The sequence below is a fragment of the Drosophila sechellia genome, chromosome 3L, assembly GCF_004382195.2.
Source record: "Drosophila sechellia strain sech25 chromosome 3L, ASM438219v1, whole genome shotgun sequence".
NCBI lineage: Eukaryota > Metazoa > Arthropoda > Insecta > Diptera > Drosophilidae > Drosophila > Drosophila sechellia.
Genome location: NC_045951.1, coordinates 7159061 through 7183243, shown reverse-complemented (window position 1 = coordinate 7183243; position 24183 = coordinate 7159061). Strand labels below are relative to the sequence as shown.

Sequence of the window (24183 nt, the reverse complement as noted above, 5' to 3'; positions counted from 1 at the left end):
TGGTTTAATTAATATAATCAAGCGTAAAAATATATTTATATTATTCTATTTTATAAATAAGCATGGCTTACTAAAATTTGCATATCAATTAGAGAAAACTTTCGATTATAATGGAGAGCAAAACAGGAATACCATTAATATTTGTGATCGTTATCGCCTGCCAGCTGTTTGAATGCACCTGTAGCTGCGTCGACAACCCTGCTCTACAGCGAGTTGGCAGCCCCGCCATTGTATATGCGTAATTAACGCTAATTAGGCAGAGAAAACAATTTAGTTTCATTCGATCAGCAATAAAGTGCGGTTGCACACGTCACCGAACATTTGTTGCCCAACACCGCACTGCGAACTTCAGCTGCAAGTGGAGTGGAAAAACTGCTGATAACCGATGAACCCAGCGACAACTAACTAGCCCACACAGCCAACAACAACAATAGTTGTTAGACAAAGGGTACTAGTACAGTAAACAAAAACAAAAGCAGCGAGATAAGCAAAGACAAAGCAGAAGAGTTCAACTCGCTCGCTCGTTCGCAGAAATTGATACAAATATTTTGCAGAAACGGCAATAACGAAAAGAGCAAAACGAAAGCAAAAAAAAAAAAAAACAATTGCGACAGGAAATCAGAAAGCCGATTAATCGTATCACATAGTTTTGCATACGCCCATTCTGCGGGAATCGGCCCCCCATCCAACTGGTCAGTGCGGATTGTGCCAGCGTTGAGTGGAGATGGCGCGCGAGGACGAGGAACGCATCGTGGACAATGAGGAGGTGTCGCAACCGACGGAGGAGGACCAAGTGGTCAGTCGGGACGGTCGGCGTGACAATGAACTGAGCCTTCCGTCCGGCGGCTGCTGCATGCCCTCGAGCACGAGCCACCGGTTCATGGCTCTGGTGTTTATGTGCCTGCTGGGATTCGGCTCGTATTTCTGTTACGATGCACCCGGCGCCCTGCAGAACTATTTCAAGCGAGATCTTCACCTGACCTCCTCCCAGTTCACGCTCATCTACTCGATTTATTCGTGGCCCAATGTCGTCCTGTGCTTTGTGGGCGGTTTCCTGATCGATCGACTGTTTGGCATTCGACTGGGCACGATTATCTACATGATGATCCTGCTGGTGGGTCAGCTGATCTTTGCCTGCGGCGGCATACTGGACGCCTTCTGGATGATGATCCTGGGACGGTTCATCTTCGGCATTGGCGCCGAATCACTGGCCGTGGCCCAGAACAGCTATGCGGTGCTCTGGTTTAAGGGCAAGGAACTGAACATGGTATTCGGCCTGCAGCTGTCGGTTGCCCGATTCGGCAGCACCGTCAACTTCTGGGTGATGCAGCCCATCTATGAGTATGTGAGCAATTTTTACCAGGGACATACCGCTCTGGGCGTCGTCTTACTGCTGGCTACACTCACCTGTGTGATGTCGATGACCTGTGCCCTCATCCTCGGCTGGATGGACAAGAGGGCCGAGCGGATTTTGCAGCGTAACAACAACCCGGCTGGACAGATACCGAAACTCACCGATGTCTTCTCGTTCAAAGCACCCTTTTGGATGGTATCCATCATTTGCGTCGCCTACTATGTGGCCATCTTTCCATTCATTGCCCTCGGACAGAATTTCTTTGTTGATCGCTTCGGGCTTTCGCCTGCTGAGGCCAACACCGTGGACTCGCTGGTGTATCTAATTGCAGCCGTATCGTCTCCGGTCTTTGGTTTCATCATCGACAAACTGGGCAGGAATGTGACCTGGGTGTTCACAGCGACACTGACCACCATTGGAGCCCATGCCCTGCTTACGTTCACCCAGCTGACACCCTATGTGGGCATGATCATCATGGGACTGTCGTATTCCATGCTGGCCGCTAGCCTGTGGCCTCTGGTGGCTCTCATCATTCCGGAATACCAATTGGGCACGGCCTACGGCTTCTGCCAATCGATACAGAATCTTGGCTTGGCGGTCATCACTATCGTGGCTGGAATCATCGTGGATAACAGCGGCGGCGAGCACATGTGGCTGCAGTTGTTCTTCATGGGCTGGCTGACCATTGCTCTGATCTCCACCGGCGTCATCTGGGCCTACAACAACAAGCACCGCGGTAATCTCAACATGACACCCCAGCAACGGGCACAGTTCGTCAGCGCCGAGAATTATCAGAACTTTGAATAGAAAGGGGGGATACAAAGGAGCGAACGGCACCCGCAGATCGGATTATTATCGGTTATTTAGTGTAGACATAAAAGTTACTCTCTGCGGGCAATGCGCCTTGGTCCGTTCCGCGATGTGATGATGATGTGTGATGTGCGTCTCGGGTCGCAAATTGGTATTTACTAACTGCAATTGTTTGTCATCCGACGATAGGGATATACAATACGCCCTGATCAGCCATGAATCAGTATTGATATGCGATTCGAGCCCGATCAGGCCGGTTTATATGCTATTTTACGCTATGTATTTTTAGAGCAATTTATTATTATTAAAGTTACCGCATGTTTTTTTGTCAACGTTTTACAAATTAAACTAAAATTGAGACCCCAATTCCAACTAAATGTTTAATTATCACAAACAACATTCAAGACTTGTGCGCCTAGGGAAACGAATTGCTATTTAATTGTAAATATGTACTCGAAATTAAATTTCATTTATACAACTTGGTCGTTTGTTACTAGCATTCGCACGAGTTCGAAACTGTGTCCTGGTTAAATCTCCGACATGATAACTTTGTTTATACACATGCCTTTCTTCAAATAAAATGAATGTAAATTACGATAAACATCGTTTAACTTTCATTTTGGGTGTTAATGATTTTATTTCGCAAAAAAACGGTGTCTGAACGTTGTATATCGTTTCAAAAGTTCCTAGGGCCCAATTAACTAGCTTAAATTAATTTCCATCGCCTAAAACATCTTTATGTCCGTCCTCCGCTCCAGAACCTCAATGCACTGCTTGCTGTCCATGCTGAGCACATGCAGCTCCCTCAGCGGCTTCGTCTTCTCCTCCACCGATTGATTACCACGCAGCGCTTCCAGCAGCAACAAAGCTGTTCCTCGTGCCGCCGCCAGCAGCTTGCAGGCATCGTGTGTTCTGGCGAATCGAATGGGAGTGAAAGGTGTCAGATTTATGTTTATTGTGCACCATAGCATATGCAGAGATGACTCACCGCTTGAAGAGCAGCTCGGGACGACGTGTATACTGTCCAAAGAGCGCGAATAAATTGCGTGTCATGTCATAATTGAATTGCGCTGCTCCCGCAGCTGAGAACTTCGTGTTCATGACCATGCTCTCGAGCATGAAGTCATCGATTTGATGGGCTATCAAACGGAGCGTTTGGGCGAACAGATTGGAGGAGAGTTCCCGTTCCAGATTGTGTAGCAGCGTGACCAGCACCTGGAACATTTCGCCACCACTGGGCGAAAGGATGAACGGCTCCCGGCTGTTTTGTTCGGGCATGGTTGGCCACGCATCACGGCGATAGCTCATCGATTTCGCTTTCATCTCATTGGTTGCCTTGGTGGCCATATTCCGCATTAGTTGTCTGGCCCAGTGCTCCAACTCAGCGACGGCATGCTCGAACACTGAATTAATCTCCGTGGCATTTGGACCGGCAAGTGCCGCATGCAGGTGCAGATAGTGCACGTTTTCGCCCCATTCACGGAGCACCATTACCAAATAGTTGATGGCATTCAGTATGGGAATGCTTGGCACCGCTCCGCTGCTGTGCAGTTGCACCAGGCGTTGTCGGAAGCTATCGATCAGCTCCAGTTGCAGGTGCAGGAACTGCAGCTGGTGGCCCGGTTGAATCAGCCCATAGTAACGATCCTTAATAGCGTCCAGCAGTCGCATGAACTGATCCGCACACTTGGGGATTTTCAAATCGTTCTCGAATGTGTTGGGATCGATTAGCTGGAATGGTGTCTCCGCCTGCAGAATGTCATCCATTTTTTCCGCACAAACTAGGTAAGCACATTATTAAATAACAGCAATCGAGGGCAGAGACCTTATCTCACATCGTTCTTCCAGTGAAATCCAGCGTAGCAAATACATCGGTTGAGTGATGACAGAAATCGCGCTGGGAAAACTAGCAGGATACCCAAATGTTTCGCGTAACTCGGATTCAAAGGCCAGCGTCTCATCAAGCAGATGGGCAAATAGTATCTCGTCCTGGGCAATCTGTTCTATGTCCACCGCCAACTTTTCAATGGCTAACTGCACCAGACCTCGAATAAACTCCAGCTAAAAGAGGATCACAATTAGAATCTTGAGTGTTCTAGTAAGACACCGAGACACTTACCCTGAGATTGTAGTCCAGCTTACCCGCTTTAATGGCAGCTGGCTGAAATGTTTTGCCCACAAAGAAATGCGTCTCCTTGCCCCAGTTGAGAATTTGCGTATAGAACCACTCGGGCTTGTCTAATCTATTGGTTTGCCTGGTGCCTGTGAAGTGAAATTGGAAACGCTGGCGATACGGCGCCAATAGGAGCTGCACCACCCGGTTGATGGGCTGGCACACGATGCTGGGTGTGATGCTTTGCAGTGGCGCCCGCTCTTCGGCTGGAGATTTGATAAGGAACATGTACTCCGCTAGCAGCTGCGCCTTGGCAGTGTCTCGTGCGGAAGAATAGTTGAGGGCCTGCTGTTCTAGATGCGCCCAGCGCATGCTCTTCAGTACAGCCTCGAATTCGCTGGACAGCCGCTTGAGGAGCAGCTTGTGCCAGTATATGGCAGTGCGTTCGGCAAAGGATTTCAGCGACTGTGCCTGCACAGCATGCAGGCGACCCACTACGCTGTGCTCGCAGTCGTTGCCCTCGTAGAGGGTTAGGTAGATATTAACCAGTTTGTCCTCGTCCTTGCCATTGATGGCGTTGCCCAGGGCAGCGCTTATCTCCTGAATGTCCTGCACCAGGAGCAGATACTGTTGCAATTGCTGCAGTTGTCGCACCTTGTCCAAATCCTCCGCCACTCCCTCAAGCACGGGCTGGCATTCCATGAGCTTCCTTTTCAGCTTGTCTTCGAAGTGAGCCAGCTTTTCCAGCTCGAAGTCTATGCTCTCGCAAACCTGTTGCTGGCATTGGAAGGCGGTTTTGAAGCAGGACACGTTCTGGGGATCCTCGTAGTCAAGCTTTTAAATTATATGGATCAAAATCGTGATCTAGATAGATAGATAATCGTCCTACCGTTTGGGACAAAATTTGGAGGTGCTCTTTGTAGTGACTAACGAGGTGACTGGCCCGGTGCAGCTGGCTGGCATCCTTTCCGATCTCCTCGTTTAGTCGCGCCACTATGCGCAACTCCATTTCGCTGAGTTCTGCATGCATTTCGGTGCAGTAATAGCTAAAACAACATTTAAATTAAAAGCTAAACGGGCCACGAACCACGTATAAAAAATAAATAGTTGAGCTAGTGTGACCATGTCGCAAAACAATAGGCACGACTAGTGCAATTAATTTGCGGGCACAAAAGTTTTAAATGAAATTAATTTGATATTACAATTTTTATAATATCTATAATAATCAAATAACTGGCTGTCACGATAAATAGGGAGCTACAAATATTGATAAGATAGTATTATATTGTGGTAAACTTTTTTCTACTCTTCTATCTCCCCTCGCCAATGCGGTCTCACAGTTGCTAGTGTGGCTGCCACTCACAAACGGTAACACTGCAGAAGCGGCATTGTTCAAATTGAACAGGTGTGGCGTCGTTTTCTTTTTAGATCTTCTTTCCAGAAAGTCGGTTGGAAAATGTTTACGCCCAGGCAGAAAGGATACGGGAATGGCTTCATTTCCTCGCCACAAACACCTCTCAGCTTCAGCCGGGAACTGCGGCAGGTGCTGCAGGAGCGGAATCTTCTAACCGCCAAGTCGCGCAGGAAAGGTGAGCAGCATACAAAGGCGTCGCCAGGTGTTCAACAACTAATGGTGAATATTCGCTTCGTGCAGTTTGCTCCATGCTGGACAGCAACAATAGCAGTCCCATTGGCTCACCCAATCCGGAAGCGGGAAAACGATTGGGTTTCCGGCGCCAGGCCATCCAGGAGATCATCTCGTCGGAGAAATCGTATCTGGAGCAGCTGGAGCTGCTGATGAACTTTTTTGTGCGTCCCTTGAAGGAACAGGCTATCATCGATTGCTCCAATCACACGCTGCTCTTCGGTCAAATCGAGATGATTCACAATCTGAACGGAGAATTCCTGCGCGAACTGGAGGCGAACATGGAGAATGTTGCGCACGCATTCCTGAAAATGGCACCATTCTTCAAGCTGTACTCGGTGTACGCCTTTGACTACCGCGGAGCTCTGTTCATCATTCAGGATTTGATCAGCAAGAATCCGGTGTTCCGAAAGTTTCTGGAGCAGACTGAGAGTCGTCCGGAGGTGCAACGCAAGCTAAACTCTCTGATGATTGTGCCCATCCAGCGGGTACCGCGGTATAAGCTTCTTCTGGAGCAGGTTCTGCTCTACACGAGTCCCGCAGATGCTGACTATAAGTTGTTGAAAGGTATGATCTTCAAGTTAATGTTAATCAGATATCTTATAATTGCGCTCATCCTTTCAGAATCCGTCAAGGAGATCGAGGCCACCGCCAGTCACATAAACACCTGTGTAGAGGAGCAGGAAATTACCCAGTATCTGATTCATTTGCAGAACTCCTTGGTGAATCGCACACCGAACATTGTGAAGCCCTCGCGACGGGTAATCAAGGAGGGCGTACTGCAGAAGATCACTCACAAGGGCACGGAAATCAAGCGGTATTGTGTTCTCATGTCCGACATCTTTATGTACTGCAAGATGATCAAGGAACGTGCGCCCAACACCGTTGTGGAAAATTCATTGGAGTGTTGCTGCATTTTTCCGTTGAAAAAGTGCAAAGTGTACGAAATGCTGCCGGGCAACTTTAAGCTAACTTGCCAAAGTGATGGCATAATCTTCGGTAGCGGCGATGTTCAGCTGTCGCGCACTTGGGTGGGCTTCATCCGCGATGCCATTGATCTGCACGTTCAGTGTCGAAAGACACTGCGGAAGGACTCGAGCAAAAGAACGCCCATACGCAAGAAGGATATGAAGAAGTTCGGCGCTGATTATGTACTGAGTCCCAATAAGCGCAAATGCGTGAGTACCAAATAGTCACAATAACAAGATAAACACTCATTTTTTTTTAAAACACTATAGGAATATGAGACGGTTTTCCGCAATAAGAATCGCAGCACGGATTCCGAAGAAGAGACTGAGGACAGTGCTTGCTTTTCTCGAAAGCGAAAAGTGGCCAGTGGAATTTTGAGGACTCCAAATTCCAATCCAATGGCAAAGGCCTCCTCCACCTCCTCACTTCCCATGAAACGTGTTGCACCACCACCACCAGCTCCTCCAGCGCCTCCGGCAGTTCAGATGCGCCACCAGCAGGGTAGACCAGGAGAGTACGCCAGCAAGGAGAATCGCATCTCAAAGTTGTACAAAAAGATTGCTGCCGGGGACAAGGTAGCCAATGTGCGCGGCATCCTCAAACGCAGCAATGTACCGGCGCCCAACAATGATCACGATCCAAGCTACGGCTTTGCCAGTCGCTACTCCGACTCGAAATCATATTTCAGGGCCCACAATGTGGACAACACCATACCAACATTTGTGAAGCGAGAGGATCTGTTCAACGGGGACAATATGTTCCCCGTGCATTTGAAGAGCCATGAGGAGATCTGCACGCCGCCGCAGAAAAAGCGCGTCAAGTTCGACGACACCTTGGATGCAGTGTCTCCGGTTTTGGTCGAGAAGCCCTTTGCTTTCTCCAGCGAGTCGTCTTCCGCCCTAAAACCCACCTCTTTGCGTGAGCGAATTTATGATTTCTTTGCAAATCTATTCTAGAACTAGATGACATCAAACTGAATCGTATACATATATCATCGTTTACAACATTTATACACATCAATAAATCCATTAACAATTGTAATCATTTCGAGTGCCGCAGTTGGCAAATCTTTTTCATGAATTCATCCACAGCTGGTTCACTGATCTCCTCCAGCCAGTTGCCATTTCGCTTAAAATGCGACCCAATTATCACTGCGTGTGCATCTTTGTAGTAACTGTCGATATTATCCCTGGTTACTCCAGAGCCAATTATCAGTGGAACCTTCACCCTGCCGGATAGATGCTGCAGATCTTCTGGACTGGCTGCATGACCCGTTGCTGTTCCCGTGATGATGATACCATCGGTCATAAAGAACTCTGCCGCATGAGCCGTTTCCAACAGACTGACATCGGCGGTTATGGCATGTGAGCTGTGCTTCTTCTTCAGATCCGTGAAGATCAGCACATCCTCGGCATCGATGAGCTTCCGGTAGCGCAGCAAATCGCCCGCACAGGCATCCGTGAAGCCCTCATCCGCCACGTGGCCAAAGACGAATCCCTCGGCGCGAATAAACTGCAGCTGACTGGCTTTGGCAATGGCCAGTGCTTGTTTATTGCCGCAGGCGAGCACTTGGACACCACACGGAATCTCCTGGGGGACCACATCGCGCACCGCCCGCCCCAGCCGAGTCATGCAGGCGACTATCTCGGCGCCAAGAAGACGCTCCGGCACATAGGGGATGTCGTGCATGTTCTCTATGAGCACAGCATCCTGCAAAAGGACTTGCAGTCAGTTTAAACAGAATGGAATATTACTTATGTATGTACATCCTACCAGTTGGTGTTTCTTGTACAGATTCGCCTCGTAGATGGCCTTTTCAATCGTCTGCTTCCAGTTGCCGGCGTATCGTGGTGTTCCTGGTGTTGTGGTTCCCGGATTAGTAGCAATCGGATTTGGTGGTTACTGAGGCTCTGGTCTAGCCTCTCTCACCTGGCAGCGCATCCACGTGTATCATGCCGATTACTTTGCATGTTTGCTGGTTGAATACCTTCAGGAATCGTTGCATATTTGATTTTAAAGCGAAGCAAATGGTTGGAAAACCAAAGTAGTTTGCCGGTAAACAGCTGATAAGCAAACCAGGGATGGATGACATTTGTTTATGTTTTTTTTGGTAAATTAATTAGCTACAAAGTAAAGCTATAAATTAAAAAAAATTATTAAAATTGTTTCTAAATATTCATATAAAACAGTTTCTTATATATTTAAATAAAAATGTTTATTTTTTTAATTTATTTTTAATTTTTAAGTACTTAAATACTTTTTAAAGTATGATTTTTTGAATAATACACTTTGCCCCTTTTAAGTACTGAAAATCATTTAAAAAATCTATTATTTTTTATATCGAAAACAACAACATCACGAAGTAGCACTTTAAATAAGTGGCGAGTGCCAGCGAAAACAATTATGACACTTTGGCGTAACAATGAGGACCGCTATCGGCGGCAAGGAAACCGGAAGTGGACTGAAAGCAGCCGGGAAAGAGGCACTGGGAATAGTAACTGGGGAAATCCGCCTACAAAGTCTCGCCGAATGAAAGGCTTCTCCATTTGGGCGGTGGCACAGCTTCTGTTTTGTTCCTGTCGCCACTCAATTACATTGTTTCAGGCGCCAGGAGCCCGTCGTCCTTGAGTTTGATTTGGTTTGCAGTGGGTGGGGTTGGGCTGGAATGGTAAGGGTATGTGGTGGTGTGGGTGTGGTATATAGGATGTGCTCCTAACTGGTTGGGCCCAGCGGAAACGTACTATGTGCGCGACAGAATTTCAATTATCAAAGCGTGCGTACTTCTCCACCTTCGATTTGCATAACCCATACCCTGTAACCCGTCGCCATTTGTTTGTTTGCTCGTCATTGTTTTCCTCGCCATCGATGTTCTGCGATGTTCTTTGTGCCAGCAACAATTGCGCTTTGTCCTGTTTGCAATATGTAAAAACGATTGTTGTAAATGGACTCCACTGCTGCGGTTCCGATTGATCGAGTTCCCATAAGAATGTGCAATCTAATTGAATTTTGTTTGGCACCTGATTGGCCAGCAAAGTCGAGCAAAGTTGAACACGGCATACAATCAGGATATGCCAGCTTAATTGATATGGAAAAGAAATATGTTTGCTCCTAGCTGAAATACATTGGGAATTTTTTTTATCCTGGCTTGCTGATTAAATCGACTTTCGTTTCGCTCCGCAAAGGACCTGTGCAAATATCCTGGGCCAAGTGGAAACTCTTTACCTGTTTGGCAAACAGTATAAATAATTTATAATCTGAGCCAAGTGTCCTTTCGCACTTCCAGCCCACTTCCGCCGCACCAGTTCCCATTTCCCCAGCTGGTCCGCAGGATCTGTGTCCTTTGGCGTCGCCTCACACACATGAGTATGTGTGTGTGTGTGTGTGGGTACCCACTTTGTTCGGCTTGTAGTTGCAACAAGTTGTTTCCGTGTTTGCCTTTTGTGTCCCCGCCCTTGATTATGCGAGCTGCTAACAACCTTCATCTGTATGTTTGTCTGCACCGCACGGCATGGCAAACAGAAAACATAATGTCCAGGATATCCTCCCATCACGAACCCCCAGCAGGACCCTTCTTTTTCTAATTAGCTTGCGGAGCGGAGTGCATGATAAAAGCACTAAAGGAAAATCAAAACAAGGATTTATTATCTATCAAGGTTTGAAAAATATGCGGTCAAGTTAAAAACATATTTTAAATTGGATTTATTAGGTTTTAATCTAACATTTTGGAATTAACATTTGATGATTTGCTGTTTCAGTGTAACATATAGTACTTCTAATTATATTTTCTTCAGTGCCGAGTTGAATGCCAACCTTATGCTGACGAGGCCAAAGAACCAATTACTGACCAACTGATGGAAGTTTTGACAAAAGGGAGAGCTTCTCGAATTCGCACTAATTAAGCTGCCCGGCTGCAAGTGCATAAAATATATAACGCATTGTGCAATAACAAAAGGCTCTTCAAAAGTCAAAAACAAGCCATGTTGATAGCCATGTGGACGGGGCCGAAAACAATTGAATTATTTAGCAGGCAGCAGGGTAAACTTTTTATAGTCTCTAATTGAAAAGTTGCCGTCAGTCGTGGATTGCCAGCGTTCCTTCACCAGCATTCAGCCTGCTCCTACTACTCCGAATCTTTCCCTCAACTGTCAACTGCAGAAGATTGGTTGAAACAGTTGGGTAGCAAGGTAGCCCATTTTCCTGACCGCAAAAACTTGCCGACATTCATTTGACAGGAGACAGTCGTCGTCCTGGCGAAACTAGAACCCCCTAAAAAAAGAAGGAAAACTCCAGTCGGAAGTCGGCCTAACGAGTTTTCCATTAATCTCCGCGTAAATTACATTTTTACACCTAATGCCGCTCAACGTGGGAGAAGCTCTTTATCATTGTCGAATCAGCGGCGACCATTTTACAAATTAACATTTAAAATATTCGGCGACGTTGATTTTCCGAGCTGTCGCCGGACGAAGGACTCGATGGGCGCGTGAGAGAATTTGATAAATTTGCCATTTTATTTGGCATTTGAGCGTTTTTCATTAGCCAGTGTAAATGCAATTAGTCAATAAATCGAGTGAATATTACCAATTTTCATGCGAGCCACGTCGGCCGGCCAAATGCTGAAGGGCAAGGACATCGTCGCGACGTTCCTGCGAAATGTGCGTGCTGTCGCTATCGGTGGCCATAACTCCTGAACGCCACCGGCAGCGCATCGATCATCATTGGCCAGCCAAGTGAGGGTGGGGGTAATATGGCCAACACGCAACCAGGCTGCACTGCAAATTGCTAAATGAGCGAAAACATGGCCAAAATGTGTGTGCACAGGGGCGGCTTGTAAGCGGCCAAAACTGCAAATCGAGGTACTTACCTTAAGGGAGCTGATATATTGAAGCATTATCTGTTTAAGTTTACATAGCTAAGCACTCATGTTTTTAATTTAAAATCTGGAGTCTTTCTTAGAATATATATTAATTAAAACTACAGCTTAAAGCCATATTTATACAAATTAAAATAAAAAAGTAGCCGGTCAAATTCATAGAAAAGCTAAGTGCTTTTGCAAACTGACAACAAAGGTTTAGTTTCCGGAACTTCAAACTTTTTAATCATATTATAAACTAAGCAATTTGCATTTTTTTGTAAATTTATTCAAATGCATCAGTAAATATTAACTTTTGGCGACACCTTTAAGACTCGAAACTTCGCCCGCGTTATAGCCATATTTTTTCAGACTGAATGTCTTGCACCTTCGCAGTTTAACCCACTTTATGGCTCTTTCCATAATGAGCAGTGCTAAATTTTCACCATTTCTCAGCGGTTGGTGCTTACCAGGCACTTCGTTTAATGTTGACTGCTTTACAGCCCCCGCAATATTCCACTAAATGATTTAGGTGACAAAAAGTTTGCAGACGCCGAAGAGCTGAGCAAAAAAAAAAAAAAACAAGAGACAACTTTTTACTTGGTTGTTTTGGCTATGAAAATATAAATATGCCACAAAGCGCAAGGAGGAGAGTGCAAATGATGCCATAAACTGAAATTGCAAGCGCTGCACGAACAATTAAAGGCGAACAACACGTGTACGCCACGTGTGCACAATTTGCTGCAGCTGCTCAGGGAGCAAATAAATTACTCAATTCGCCGTTTCAACTGACAGGCAGTCCAGGCAGACAGGCCAACCAAATAGGCCATAATACGAACAACGTCGAATTTTCAAGAGAACTTTAATTAAACTAAGCCACAGCCGGAGAGAATAAGCGACGTTTTCGTGACCTCAGGTGGCAAATATACGTTGGCGCACCCAGTACCAAAAAAAAAGGAAGAAGAATAAACCCGATGAGCAGACAGCTGGATTCGGGGAGTGGCCACTGCTCCAGACATGGCTAGTTGGACTATCGGACTCGCTTTATCTTGGTCAGCCAAAAACAAATTGTCGCACCTTGAACTGCCCGCAAAAGTATACTATGCTTTTTCATTTCGCTTTTATTTATTGGATTTCGCTGCAGAACGAAGCGAGACTACAGATACAGATACTGTATCTGAGGAGTCAAAACCAACTAGAACATGGCACACACACATTATAATTCCCTGCATTAAGGAAAGAAGAACTTAATATATCAGCTGCGCTTGCTTTTTTCTGCGTGTCCTTTAGCTTTTAAGCCGGACTTCATAGATAGTCATCAGTGGGCAGGGATAATTAGTGAAAGTGATTTGTGTCGGTGGTTGAGTTGATCGTTCTGCAAATCAGTGGCACTTCAAGAGCATTTTCCCTTCCATTTAATTTGCATTCCCTGCCCGACAGTCGACGACTCCTTTTACAGCAGCCTTAAGCCTCGCTTTATCCTGGTCTTAAAAGGCAAGCAGGTATTAAAATGGAGCTGCCATGCAGCCGGCTTTTGTCTTTCCCAGCCGACTAATGAAGCTGGGCAAATGCATTCTGCTGAAATTCCTAAAGGATAGAATTTGCATTCCATTCAAGTGGGTCGGGTATTTGAGGCATTTGCTTGGCTATTTGGACTTTTAATCACGCAACATTCTGTTTGCCTTGCTTTGCAATATAATTCCAGCCACTGTGTGTGGGATAATATGGCGGCTTTTCTATAAACTAAACATTCAGTTTTTTATTCCGAATTTAATGAATTAATTCTGTAAGCTCTTTACGGATTTCGAAGCCAAGCTAGCTAACCCTTGAAATAATTACATACTTTACTGTGTTGGCATTTTAATTATTGTAATTTAATCTCGGCTTTATATCTAAACTAATTACACAATATACAAAAGCCAAACTAAAAGCGGGTTAATCCTAAAATTAAAGCGCTTGAAGGTGTGCAATCCTCACCGCCTGTCTGTGTATGTGTATGTGTGTGTATTCGGGGCAACCAATCAAAGTTCAAAAGTTCACATCATTTACAGCGAACAACTTTGGCTGCTTTGGCCCAACTCAAATTAAGAAAAGATAGCTGGCAAGCAGGAGAGTCGCACAAAACTTTTATAATTTTCACAGTCCAAGAGAGCAACGAGAATAGTTAGTTACGAAGTACACACTTGCCACCCCAAGCACCCGCAGTCCTGCGACAAGGACTCTTGTTCACACCCTCGATATTGTCGCATATTTAAGCTGCTTAATTCCGTTGCCAATGGCATCCGTATTCTTTTTATGCCCTTCCAAGCCAACAATCAATCACAGCCTGGCTGACGTCTGTTGACTCCCGGCCAACAATGCATGATGCAAAAATGCGTCGCATTCGCACCTCCATTCCATGGAGCAAAGGCCCACAGGACCAAACAGGACCCACAAATGCCAAAGCCTCAAGCCAATCAGGCGGAAGGTATGGGTGCGACTGCAGATCTGTGGGCACGGAAAGTGCCTTCGATGCCCGGACACACACACACACACACTGCCTCCCAGTGCTGCCCTTCCGCCATCCGCCATCCGCCACCTCGGTGGATGAATCTGCGTTCTGCGTTCTCCGTTCCTGAGCGCCGTGTACGTGGAGGCATGAAATTGGGTCGCCTGGCGAAAGGCGGGGTTCTGGGTCATCGTCGTGGCGGAGCGTTCCGCACGGATTCGGTCTCGGATTCGGGCAGCCGCAGATGGAGAAGGAAAATGCCAACCATGAGTCTAAGATTGCGGAACAAAATTCCTAAATAACATGGAAATCTATTTGGGTATTTAAGAGGAATGTGTAGCCCTTGCAGATGCAATTTCGCAATTGACAATTTTTGGTTGCTATCGGTAAACACTTCAAAAAAATCATGTAAAAAAAAATGCATTTTTAAAGAAAAAATTTAAGATACAAGCTTTTCAAAATGCATATCTCCTTTTTTACAAAATGTTACTTTTAAAAATATATTACTGATTTTTGTAAATAAGCAATCAATAAAGTTGATCACTCTATAAATGTTTTTACAGTTTATTTGAATTTAGCTTTAAATAATCTGAGAATTATTTATTAATAGAAAATGATTTGATATGAAATTTATTAGAAATATGTTTGCAGAACTTTCTTTGTGTGTAATCCTTAGTGGCAGGATGCGAGTGGTTCGGTTCGGATTGTGGCGTTTGCTGGGTGGTGAGTGGCCAAGGAAGGAAGCCAACGCGCGCTAAGCGCCGTCGCTTGATGGAGCTCATCATAATTTTTGGGGCGCCATGGTGGAAAGCAAAAAGGAAACAAAACAAATCGAAGTGGAGCGGACAAGAGCAACATGTTGAAGAGCGCGCGACAAAAGAAAGAACGGCGAGAGCGAGAGAGTGCGAGAGCGAAAGCTTTGACGCAGCTTTTCGAGTTTTCGGCACTAACCTTCATCTTGAACTTCACGGAGAGGGGAGCCATATGTTTGTGTGCGTGTGTGTGAGTGGGTGGGTGGTTCGGTTGGTTGTATGCTCCATTTCTAGGCCAAGTCTCGACCCCCTTTTACCATCCTTGGCCGTAAAAACATATGCAACAGGAGGGAATTCATTCATGACCAACCCACACCATTAGGCAGCGGATAATCGTAGTAACAGACGGAGCTTTGGTAGAGCAAGTTTCGTATTACCCAAGAAAGTGACATTATGTTATAGTTCTATAATAAATACTTGTTACAATCTTCTTGAAAGTGCAACAGGCATATAATATTCACAATATGTTTATTAAAAGTCTAATAATTACCTTTTATAATGGTGAAAAATATTGTTATCAGAACTTTAATGTTAAATTTTAATAAATTCATTTTTAAGGCTTTTAAATAATAATTAAGTGCACTTAAATATTATACAAATATTTTTTAAAAAACATTTTTACAACAAATGGCCTATTTTTCATACGACCATGTTAAAAATTCTTTGATTTATGCTAGAGAAAACACAATAATAATTTAAATTCGTAACTTGACACAAACTTTTGCTACATATCTTGAAAAAATTTGAAATTCAAATGTTCCTAACGGTAGAACTCCCTGTTGAGCTTTGTTGAAGAGAGTCGGGATGTTGGGGAAAACTGAAGACTGAGCTTTCTACACACACTCTCGCTCTCTGCGGCTCTCGCGCTCTCACGCACACCATTGCCAGCTCTTATCAAAGGACAACGGCTGGCTGGAAGCCAAGCCAGCCAGCAGGACTCGCATTGAGGATAGCACAGTAGCAGAAGTAGGAGCAGGAGCAGCAGCAGCAGCGGGAGCAGCAGCAACAGTGCGATGGATGCACGGCTTATAAGGTGAAGCCCGAAACTGGAGCAGCTCAGTTCGCTGTGGGCAGGCGTCGCAGAAGGTAGTAGCTCTATTCACCCAGCGGCACCAGAGGAAGTCCAGTCGGCAGCCGAGGGACCAGTCTCCCAGCCAGGAGTCAATCGAATCAAACAAAAAAAAAAGGAAAAGAAAAAGAAAAATCCTAGAGCAAACCGACGGCGGTGTGAAAGTGAGTGCGCGAGTGCCAAATGAAATGAAACGAAACGAATAAGCCAAGCAAAGCAAACTGCTCGTCCCTCAACTAAAACAAATTGAATTGAATTAAATTGGGAGAGAGGTGGAGCTGCAGCAGCAATTAAAAGCAAATTGCTTGCAGCTAAACGACGAAGGATAAAAGGGGCCAACCGACGGGATCCGCCCGTTTATGTCACGCTGCATTTGCACATAATTGCAAACTGTTGCGCGGCCTGCAGTTTCGCCTTTTATTGCCAGGCAATAAAATAAAAATCCATTTGCCCGAAACCATTACACTCCCCTTAAAAAAAACCCACGACAACTGTTGCACACTGGATACACCACATAGGACTTAGGACGGACACACGGACACACTGAACGCCATACTACACCACACTGCACTTGGGGGCCACAGGACATAACCATTTATTTTACGATCTCAGCCTTGGTCATGCCCCATTAAATATGCTTCTGAATGTTTTGTTCAAGTTGAAACGGAAAGCGAGAAACGAAAAACGATATGCGAAATACCGAAAACGAAAAGTGCACAACCAAAAATTATGCTAAAATAAATATTACAAAAGAGAGCGAAGTAGACTAACAAAAAAAAGTTAAAAAAATTCTGAAAGCAGCAGCAATTTGCATCAGAAATTCCGAGTTCTGGTCAAAACGGAGCAGCGTGTCAATTTATGCAGCCATAAAAGTTGAAGGCGAACTCGAGAGCAACCGAAAAGGAAGAAAGGATTCCCATTCACCAGGTGAGTCCTTGAAACAGTTTGCACTATTCACTGGAAATGGTTAATAAATCGACAGTCTGCCAGCGACATTCGCAGTGCAATTAATGATAACAACCAAAGCATTCATGGCTCTTTAATTATTCATGACAGTCTTCATTATTGATTTAATCCTTGTAAATTCCACACACGACTAACATATGTACATATGTGCGATATAGTAGTAAATATATGTATTATTAACACCTGAGGGCTCTTTGCGATTGCGAATGTCCGGCTGAAAGTTGATTCACGGCTTAATAACATAGGACAAAGAAGGTGATATAAAATCCGTTTTATTATTGCAATAAAGTATTCACGCAATTTTTGCAAATCAATATTTATGTTCGCACTCAGTCGGCGAACGATGCATTTGTTGTTAGGATAAATCCCGGAAACGTCGAAACGGCGCACATGGCGTATACGTAATGCGTATTTTCTTTAATCATGGCAAACAAATATTGACGCAACGCACGCAAGCTGGCCGTAATATTTTGATGATGTGGATGCCTCGGGCGCATCTAATGACCACCGCTTCCTTATCGCAGCAAACTATTATGGCCACGTACACGAGTATTACGAGTATTAAATGGAATATGTCGTCTAATTTGCTGCCGTATATCATTTAACCACGCTGCCTGCGAAATGTGCAGCTGTTGTTTTTATGGTCGGTTGACTTGGATGTGCTGCATGGTCTAGTTGGGCATATAGAATAACAAGTGTCTGTCAAGCAAAAACGTAAACAAAAACAGCAACAGGCCGATGGGTTCGCTACATCCGCAGTTAATTAAAACTCAACTCCAATTTGGCAAATGTTCAGTCGCGGCTGGCTAAATAAATTTATGCAAAATCCGTGTCATACACGCAACTGTAGCGGAATGCAAATTTCAAATCAAATTAAGCAAGTAATTCCATGGTGGCCCACCTGGCGTATGAGTGCTGCGGCTCAAGTGGTGCCATCTGTTTGGCTTTGCTCCATTTCAAAGGCAAACAATTAGGAGGCAAGTTAAAGCTGAAGGACTGTGAATGGGGCAGGTTCATTCGGATACCCTGAAAAGTGATTAATTTTTCTGACCAACAAATATATCCCTCAATCAGCTCTAAAAATAATCGTGAAACTTTTACCCACAAACACCAACAATTGATTCCGAATATAAGCTTCACTTAGCCGCAAAGGATGTGACCTTTGATAAGTTAGGGTATTGATAAAAGGCGGCACGGTGAACAAACGAAAAGTGTGGCACCGTGCTTTCATGTCAACTTTGTTAATTAAATGAAGCACTTAACATCGGGCGACATATTTCACCCTTTTTGGGGTGAGCTGCGTTTTGTTTTCCCTGTTTATTTCTTCTTTTTCGCTAACTACATAATTCGGTGTGCCAGTTCCATTTTAATGACTGTCCAGTTCCGTACTTCTTACCATAATTTCCATTTTGACTTCCGTTCGCCGTGCTGCCACTTCTGTGCTTTATTGCTCGCCCATTCCAAAGATTTTTCGAAATATTGTCCTTAGACTGGGCGACTGAATGTGGGCAACTTCAAAGGATTCCGTGGGCCACTGTGACTTTTGCCTTTTTCCGCTGCTGTTTTGCATAAAGGTTACAAACAAGTTGTTTTTCAATTTCATTCTTCCGACGCTAATTGCAAGTAAAATGTTTAGTTTCGATGAGAGCGCACAACTTTGGCTACTAACTACTTTATTATTTGCAATTTATTGCTGTTGCACAATCTGTGCTATTTTTTCGGGCTATTTGCATTGTTTTTGACATTCCCTGTTTGTTTGCCAGCTGCAATTGTTGTGGTTTCTGTGGTAAGTTTGTTAGGGAATGGCTTAAGGGCAGTGAACAAAAAAAGAAATGCACACTGTTTGCAGCGCGAACCACGACTTTATTGCGTTCAAATTAGTATTTCCAACAAGTTTTTTTTGGTTTAATTTGAATAAGAACGAAGCGAAAACAAATAAAAAACCAATTATATGCCATTTGGGCAATCGTAAAAATGTGAAAACAAAAGAGTTTTGTATTTCTTGAATAATTTCTTTTGCTCGTAGGCATAATTGTCTGCATTTTGAGTTCTTGAGTCTAGATAATCTTCAAATATGGTTTATTTTATGGAAATAAAAAATTTGAAAATAAATGTAAGGTTGGTGTTGGAAGTTTTGCATAGTATCTTGTAAAACTTAATCCTTTAAGGTTCTGGCATTAGTAATAGGATCTAGTTTGCCTTAGTTAAATTTGGAAACTACCTACATGTTGGGTCCTTTTTGTGCGAAGGTTCGCTGTAAGGTTGCCATGTCAATGAGCTCACTTAGATTCAGTATTCCATTCATATTGCTCTAATATGCGACAACAAGTATCCATCATTAGCTTGATATTCCCATATCGAGTTTCCACCTCCTCCCCCTTACAATTTCCGAATGACCTCTGCCAGAAATGTCGCAAAATATTGTCGCCTGCTGTGTTCCCAAATATTTGTGTTATGTCGCCGACGATGAGCGTCAAATCAGAATTCTATATGTTCAACAGCCAAAAGACGGTAGGCTATGTGCTAAAAGCAAATGGAATTCGCCGACGGATCGAATCGAAAATACCCTCGTCACAGCAGACGACATTACATCAAAGAGTCCTTGAAGGAGTTATTAGCATGCCCACTGAGTTATGAAAGGTATGCCAAAAATGGGCAATTAACCTTATCAAGACGCTGCGTGCTAGTAAAACAAGGAATGCCAGCGAAGATGTGTCCTCAACATCGTTAAGATTTCGCAGTGAGGAAAAGCGACACGGCGAAATGAAAGGAAGAAACAAATAAAACAGGACGAAACCGAAACCCGTAGCCTAAAATATACGCCATTAGACAGACGGAATGCCAAAGCAAAGGCAAAAAAAAGTAAAGTAAAATAAAAACAAGGAGTGGGCGAAGGGTCCTTCAACGGGGTGGCAAAGGCAAAAAGCAATTTCAAATATTTTCGTTACCTGCTTGTAGAAATTTTTACGTTTTTCTGATTACGGAGCAAAGCTTTCGTTGCCTCTTTTTTTATTGTTGTTGTGTAATTGTGCGCACCAAAAAAGGGGGGAAAATGGGGGAGTCGCCCAAAAGACGACGGTGAAATGGGTTAAGGGAACGGGCAAGTTGTGGAGCAGGAGAACCTGAAACAGCTGGGTGGGTGGCAGCACTTAAGGTCCGACTCCAAGGCTCCATTCTAGACATTTGAAATGCAAAGAAGCATTGCATACTTTTCCACATCCAGCGAAACAGCAAGGAGGCAAAAAAAACACTGCATTTTATAGGCAAATGCAGCACAACGAACATTCGGGCCCAGAATGGCAGCGAATGTTCCTTTCGAGGACCGGATTTGTCAAACAGCCAACAGGACGAAGAGGCTTGCTTATTAACTATAGCATACTTAGCAGCTGAAATGGAAATGCTGTCCAGTATGCTGAAGAAGTCAAGAGTTGTCGTGGCAGAACTTCAGATATAATTGAGATTTGTTTTAGTATTTGTGCAAGCAGAGAAATTTGCGTATTTGCGTACACGTGAATTGGGTTGGCAGTCATCAAAGGATTGAAGGAAAAGTTGGCTAGAACTTTTCTAAGGATTAAAGAGCTTTTTAAAAAATATTCAAGACTTTGCTGTAGCTGGGAAATCCAGAATGAGTGATTAAGTTAAAGCTGTCTAAGGTATTTATTAAAGTGTTTAAAGAGCTGTCATAATTGAATGGCGCACAAATGTATGCAACACATTTTAAATTCGCTCAAATTTCAAAGCATACTTTTAAACACTTTTGAAAGTGACTCTAGTGTTTTTATCGAAATATTAAAATAGTGTCCACATATTTCCAATTGGAACGGAGTTCCATCCGCATGTCTGAATTTGCTTATATTTAGCTCTGCGGCTTAATAGCTTCATGTTCATGCAAAACCGGAATTATCCTGCGGAAAAGCTGCTCGCCTACTGCTCTTTTGCGACTATAAATAGATTCAGCTCCAGCTTCAACTGTTGCGCAGTAACCGCCAACTAAAAATAGCAACCAGCTGTGCTCCATCGCCGAGTGGCATAAAATCCAATAAATTCAGCTGCGGACAAAGCCGAATTACTCGACACGTCCTGCGTCCTCCACAAATGTCGACGTGTTTTAGTGTAAACACACACATACGCATATACCGCTTCGCTTTAGCACTCGAATACATATTTGTTTAGCTGTTGGATGTTTATCAGCTTGTCGCATGATTGATTTATATGCCCTCTGGATTATTAATGGGCGGGGCCAAGTCAATTGAAAGGACTCCACAGGACTCGTGTCATTCATTATTGATACCCTGCATGAAAGTGACACACACGCGCACCGCCACAAATACAAAAAAGGAAAACCATCGGAATTGGACATCCATTTGCTTTTTTATCATATTCAAATGCTGTCCATTCAATTATGTAGAATATCTCAAGTCTGCAGAGATGAAAGTTGCAAGAGCAGAAAACTTATAAAAATGATAGTTGCTATAAAAGCTTAATGATAGGATGCACTACGCTTTTGTTTCAACAAACATACTAATGATATTACCCTGTTAAATGGAAGTACTGGCATTGTTATGTTTCTCTACCATCAAAAAATGGGCTAAAAAGCAAAGGGGTGGGGGGAAATGGTAGATAGCTCCTCGCTTAATTGCTACTCCGCTGGGAGCAGGAGCAAGCATCGCCCGGTTGACTTTGTTTGCTCAAGCAGAGCTGGGAAATGGAAAATGCCATGGAGGCAGTGGGCAGATCATGAAAGCGGGACAAAGTGAAAATTTCCTTGTGTTTCTGCTAGCAGTTTTTACCTACCACCCCAAAATCATACCATCTCCGAAAAATAAAGAAAAACTTTCAGCCCAGCAGATGGGGAAAAACACACGCATATGAGAATTATCTGGAGGACCTTAGGAAACCTGGTGGGCGCAGCTGACTGTTTTATGGCTCAATCATAATTTTTCACACTGTTAATGTGCAAATGCGCCGCCAGACAAAAAGTGCCGAGGGGTGGGGGGAAAAGCGACAAACACTCAGACAGAACAAACACACACACCCACGAGCAAGTAAGTGAGTGTATGTGTGTGTGTGTGGAAAAGTTTTTCAAGTGTTAAATGAGATAACGTAAACATTGTGAGGTTCTCTCTTCACAGGACGTGAATTCCAGGACAATGGCTGGCAGTTCTCATCTCTTTGCAACACGCTGACAGACTGACAGCTCACCACCCCGCCCATCCGCCCACTTCAAGGTCATAATAATTATTAAAAATAGCTCGCGCTTCTCGAAAGTTCTTAGGCGAAATGAGCATTTTTATGACCTCCAGCCTGCCAGCTGCAAAAAGTTATAATTTATTGTTCAAGTGACGTTTTGATTGCGTCTCTTACTTACCCACTTCTTTTTTTTTTGCTGTGTGTTGCAAGTATCTGCAAATATTTGTGTGCCTCCTTTGACATTTGCAGTCGCAACACTTTCAGTCCTCAAAGTTAATTGAGTTTCAACAAGTGGCCATGTCCTTGCGTCCTTGGGCGGCTGGAAAGTGCACAAATCGCTGTGGATTAAGCTCTTCAAGTGGTTGGAGCCTAATGAATTGCCCTGGCATGCAATCGGTTTCACTTGGTTAATGAAGTGCTCGTCTGCTCGTAGATTTGATTGCAGTTCGTTGCAATCTGAATGGATCAGGTAGGCAGCTCAGTTTGCTCAAGTCAGACTGACATAGTTGCTTCGATTTCTATTTGCCGATTACTATTTGCTGACTATGCTAATAGCAAATATCGATGGCTAAGGAGTAGTACACTGAGCAAAATAAGCGATGACTATGTACAATTATTTATAAGTTATGAAACATAAAATCTAATTCTTTCTTATAATATCATTTAATCTTAAATATTAAATACATTTATTGTACAGAAATCTTGACTTGCTCGAAACAACATATAACTTTTATTATTTTACCCTTTTATTACACTCGTATTTTTTACGATTTTCACACTTTCACTTCGTTGCGTGATGGATATTCTGCTGCCTCGGATGCCTCTGAATTCCGTATTCATATGTGTTTGGTTACAACAATATATATACGAGTATATATATCACAACGCAGCCCCCATGCAACGCCAAATGTCAATTTCAATTTATTGAATATGTAAAGAGATCAGGCGCTGAAAACAGAAATAAATGGGCGTCAGAATGAAAATTGAAAACGATGCCAGCTGCGAGGACCTCGACTGAGTTCTGGTTGTCAGCCTCGTTGGCTGCTTATTAGTTTAAATTGTAAACAGGAAGTGTTGCGGCACCGGATATAAGGCCAAGACGCTTTTAGGCCAAGGAAAAGCCAGGCAAGGAAAGGAAATGGAGGGCATGGGTGGCATTTTGATATTTAGATGGAGCACCAAAGAAGCGACTGGCGACTTGCGACTGGATTCAACTTGCCTTTCGCCTGTCAGCGGCAGGCGAGGAATAAACTTTTAAGCGAATGTCAACGGCGGAAGCACTGCGCCCAGAGATGCCTCTTCACTTGGCCTTGGCTGCCTGCCCACTCCCCACGCGCCACTTCCTCATCCACGCCCACTCTTTGCCATCCTCTTTGTTTGCCGTTTGTTGCAACTGTCGAGCATTTAGTTAACTCTTGGCGGTGTCCTTGCCGTTCTCAGTCAGTCGGTCGTCAGTCAGTCAGCCAGTCAGTTGGAGGAAGTCTTGAGTAGTCAGTTAGCCATGCCGGCGGCTTAAGACTCAATGGGGTCTTTAATTCGCTCCTGGAGCCGCTGACATTACGAACTTCGCCGCTGGCCAATCCCCCTGCTATATTCAGCATGCTCCTGCATTTTGCATGAGCTGTTCATTGTTGTTGCTGATGTTATGGTGATAGTGTTCTTGTATGAGGATGTACACGAATAAAAAGGCTAAAAAATAAATTTTATTAAGTCTAAGTAATCCAAGTAATCCAGCTTTAGAACTTTAACTATATGCTATGCCATTAACTTTTAAATTGATATTTTAAAAAGAGTTCGTAACAAATGAAAAATCCTAGCCTGCAATGGATGAGTATGTTTTCTCTCACTGCACTTGCTTTCTCCATTTTCGCTAGTAAAACGCACAAACGTTTCCATTCATTTCGAATGGCTTCTGATG

The 24183-nt window shown here is 44.1% G+C and overlaps 5 protein-coding genes across 5 annotated transcripts in view; 3 read left to right on the top strand and 2 right to left on the bottom strand.

Annotated features, from left to right (window-relative positions):
• Positions 1 to 213: 213 nt before the first annotated feature.
• On the top strand, positions 214 to 2765 carry LOC6611122 (major facilitator superfamily domain-containing protein 1). The gene has a single exon (XM_002035643.2). The coding sequence runs from the start codon at positions 725 to 727 to the stop codon at positions 2159 to 2161; it is 1437 nt and encodes a 478-aa protein (XP_002035679.1). The 5' UTR covers positions 214 to 724; the 3' UTR covers positions 2162 to 2765.
• Positions 2766 to 2776: 11 nt separating this feature from the next.
• On the bottom strand, positions 2777 to 5418 carry LOC6611121 (RINT1-like protein). The gene is made up of 5 exons (XM_002035642.2): positions 5167 to 5418; positions 4284 to 5111; positions 4000 to 4225; positions 3153 to 3945; positions 2777 to 3076 (listed from the first exon to the last, which is right to left on the bottom strand). Exons 1-5 carry the CDS (start codon positions 5305 to 5307, stop codon positions 2890 to 2892), a joined length of 2175 nt encoding a protein of 724 aa, XP_002035678.1. The 5' UTR covers positions 5308 to 5418; the 3' UTR covers positions 2777 to 2889.
• A 223-nt stretch (positions 5419 to 5641) lies between these two features.
• On the top strand, positions 5642 to 7932 carry LOC6611120 (FYVE, RhoGEF and PH domain-containing protein 3). The gene is made up of 4 exons (XM_002035641.2): positions 5642 to 5866; positions 5932 to 6489; positions 6547 to 7100; positions 7161 to 7932. Exons 1-4 carry the CDS (start codon positions 5734 to 5736, stop codon positions 7845 to 7847), a joined length of 1932 nt encoding a protein of 643 aa, XP_002035677.1. The 5' UTR covers positions 5642 to 5733; the 3' UTR covers positions 7848 to 7932.
• Positions 7875 to 8955, bottom strand: LOC6611119 (uncharacterized protein F13E9.13, mitochondrial). Its single transcript, XM_002035640.2, has 3 exons — positions 8821 to 8955; positions 8665 to 8747; positions 7875 to 8601 (listed from the first exon to the last, which is right to left on the bottom strand). Exons 1-3 carry the CDS (start codon positions 8894 to 8896, stop codon positions 7933 to 7935), a joined length of 828 nt encoding a protein of 275 aa, XP_002035676.1. The 5' UTR covers positions 8897 to 8955; the 3' UTR covers positions 7875 to 7932.
• A 7153-nt stretch (positions 8956 to 16108) lies between these two features.
• The window catches only part of LOC6611118 (BAI1-associated protein 3), a 45686-nt gene continuing 37611 nt past the window's right edge, over positions 16109 to 24183 (top strand). The window contains exons 1-2 of the mRNA XM_002035639.2: positions 16109 to 16273; positions 16768 to 17036. The gene's annotated coding sequence lies outside the window, so the exon portion shown is untranslated. The remainder of the gene's footprint in view (positions 16274 to 16767; positions 17037 to 24183) is intronic.

Excerpts from the sequence above, each read along its gene's own strand:
- LOC6611122 (XM_002035643.2), top strand. The coding sequence starts at position 725 with ATGGCGCGCGAGGACGAGGAACGCATCGTGGACAATGAGGAGGTGTCG.
- LOC6611121 (XM_002035642.2), bottom strand. The coding sequence starts at position 5,307 with ATGCATGCAGAACTCAGCGAAATGGAGTTGCGCATAGTGGCGCGACTA. Across the intron at positions 5,112-5,166 it reads TCCAAATTTTGTCCCAAACG|CTTGACTACGAGGATCCCCA; the intron begins GTAGGACGATTA and ends ATAATTTAAAAG. Across the intron at positions 4,226-4,283 it reads AGCTGGACTACAATCTCAGG|CTGGAGTTTATTCGAGGTCT; the intron begins GTAAGTGTCTCG and ends ATCCTCTTTTAG.
- LOC6611120 (XM_002035641.2), top strand. The coding sequence starts at position 5,734 with ATGTTTACGCCCAGGCAGAAAGGATACGGGAATGGCTTCATTTCCTCG. Across the intron at positions 6,490-6,546 it reads TGACTATAAGTTGTTGAAAG|AATCCGTCAAGGAGATCGAG; the intron begins GTATGATCTTCA and ends TCATCCTTTCAG. Across the intron at positions 7,101-7,160 it reads GTCCCAATAAGCGCAAATGC|GAATATGAGACGGTTTTCCG; the intron begins GTGAGTACCAAA and ends AAAACACTATAG.
- LOC6611119 (XM_002035640.2), bottom strand. The coding sequence starts at position 8,896 with ATGCAACGATTCCTGAAGGTATTCAACCAGCAAACATGCAAAGTAATC. Across the intron at positions 8,748-8,820 it reads ACACGTGGATGCGCTGCCAG|GAACACCACGATACGCCGGC; the intron begins GTGAGAGAGGCT and ends CCACAACACCAG. Across the intron at positions 8,602-8,664 it reads TGTACAAGAAACACCAACTG|GATGCTGTGCTCATAGAGAA; the intron begins GTAGGATGTACA and ends GTCCTTTTGCAG.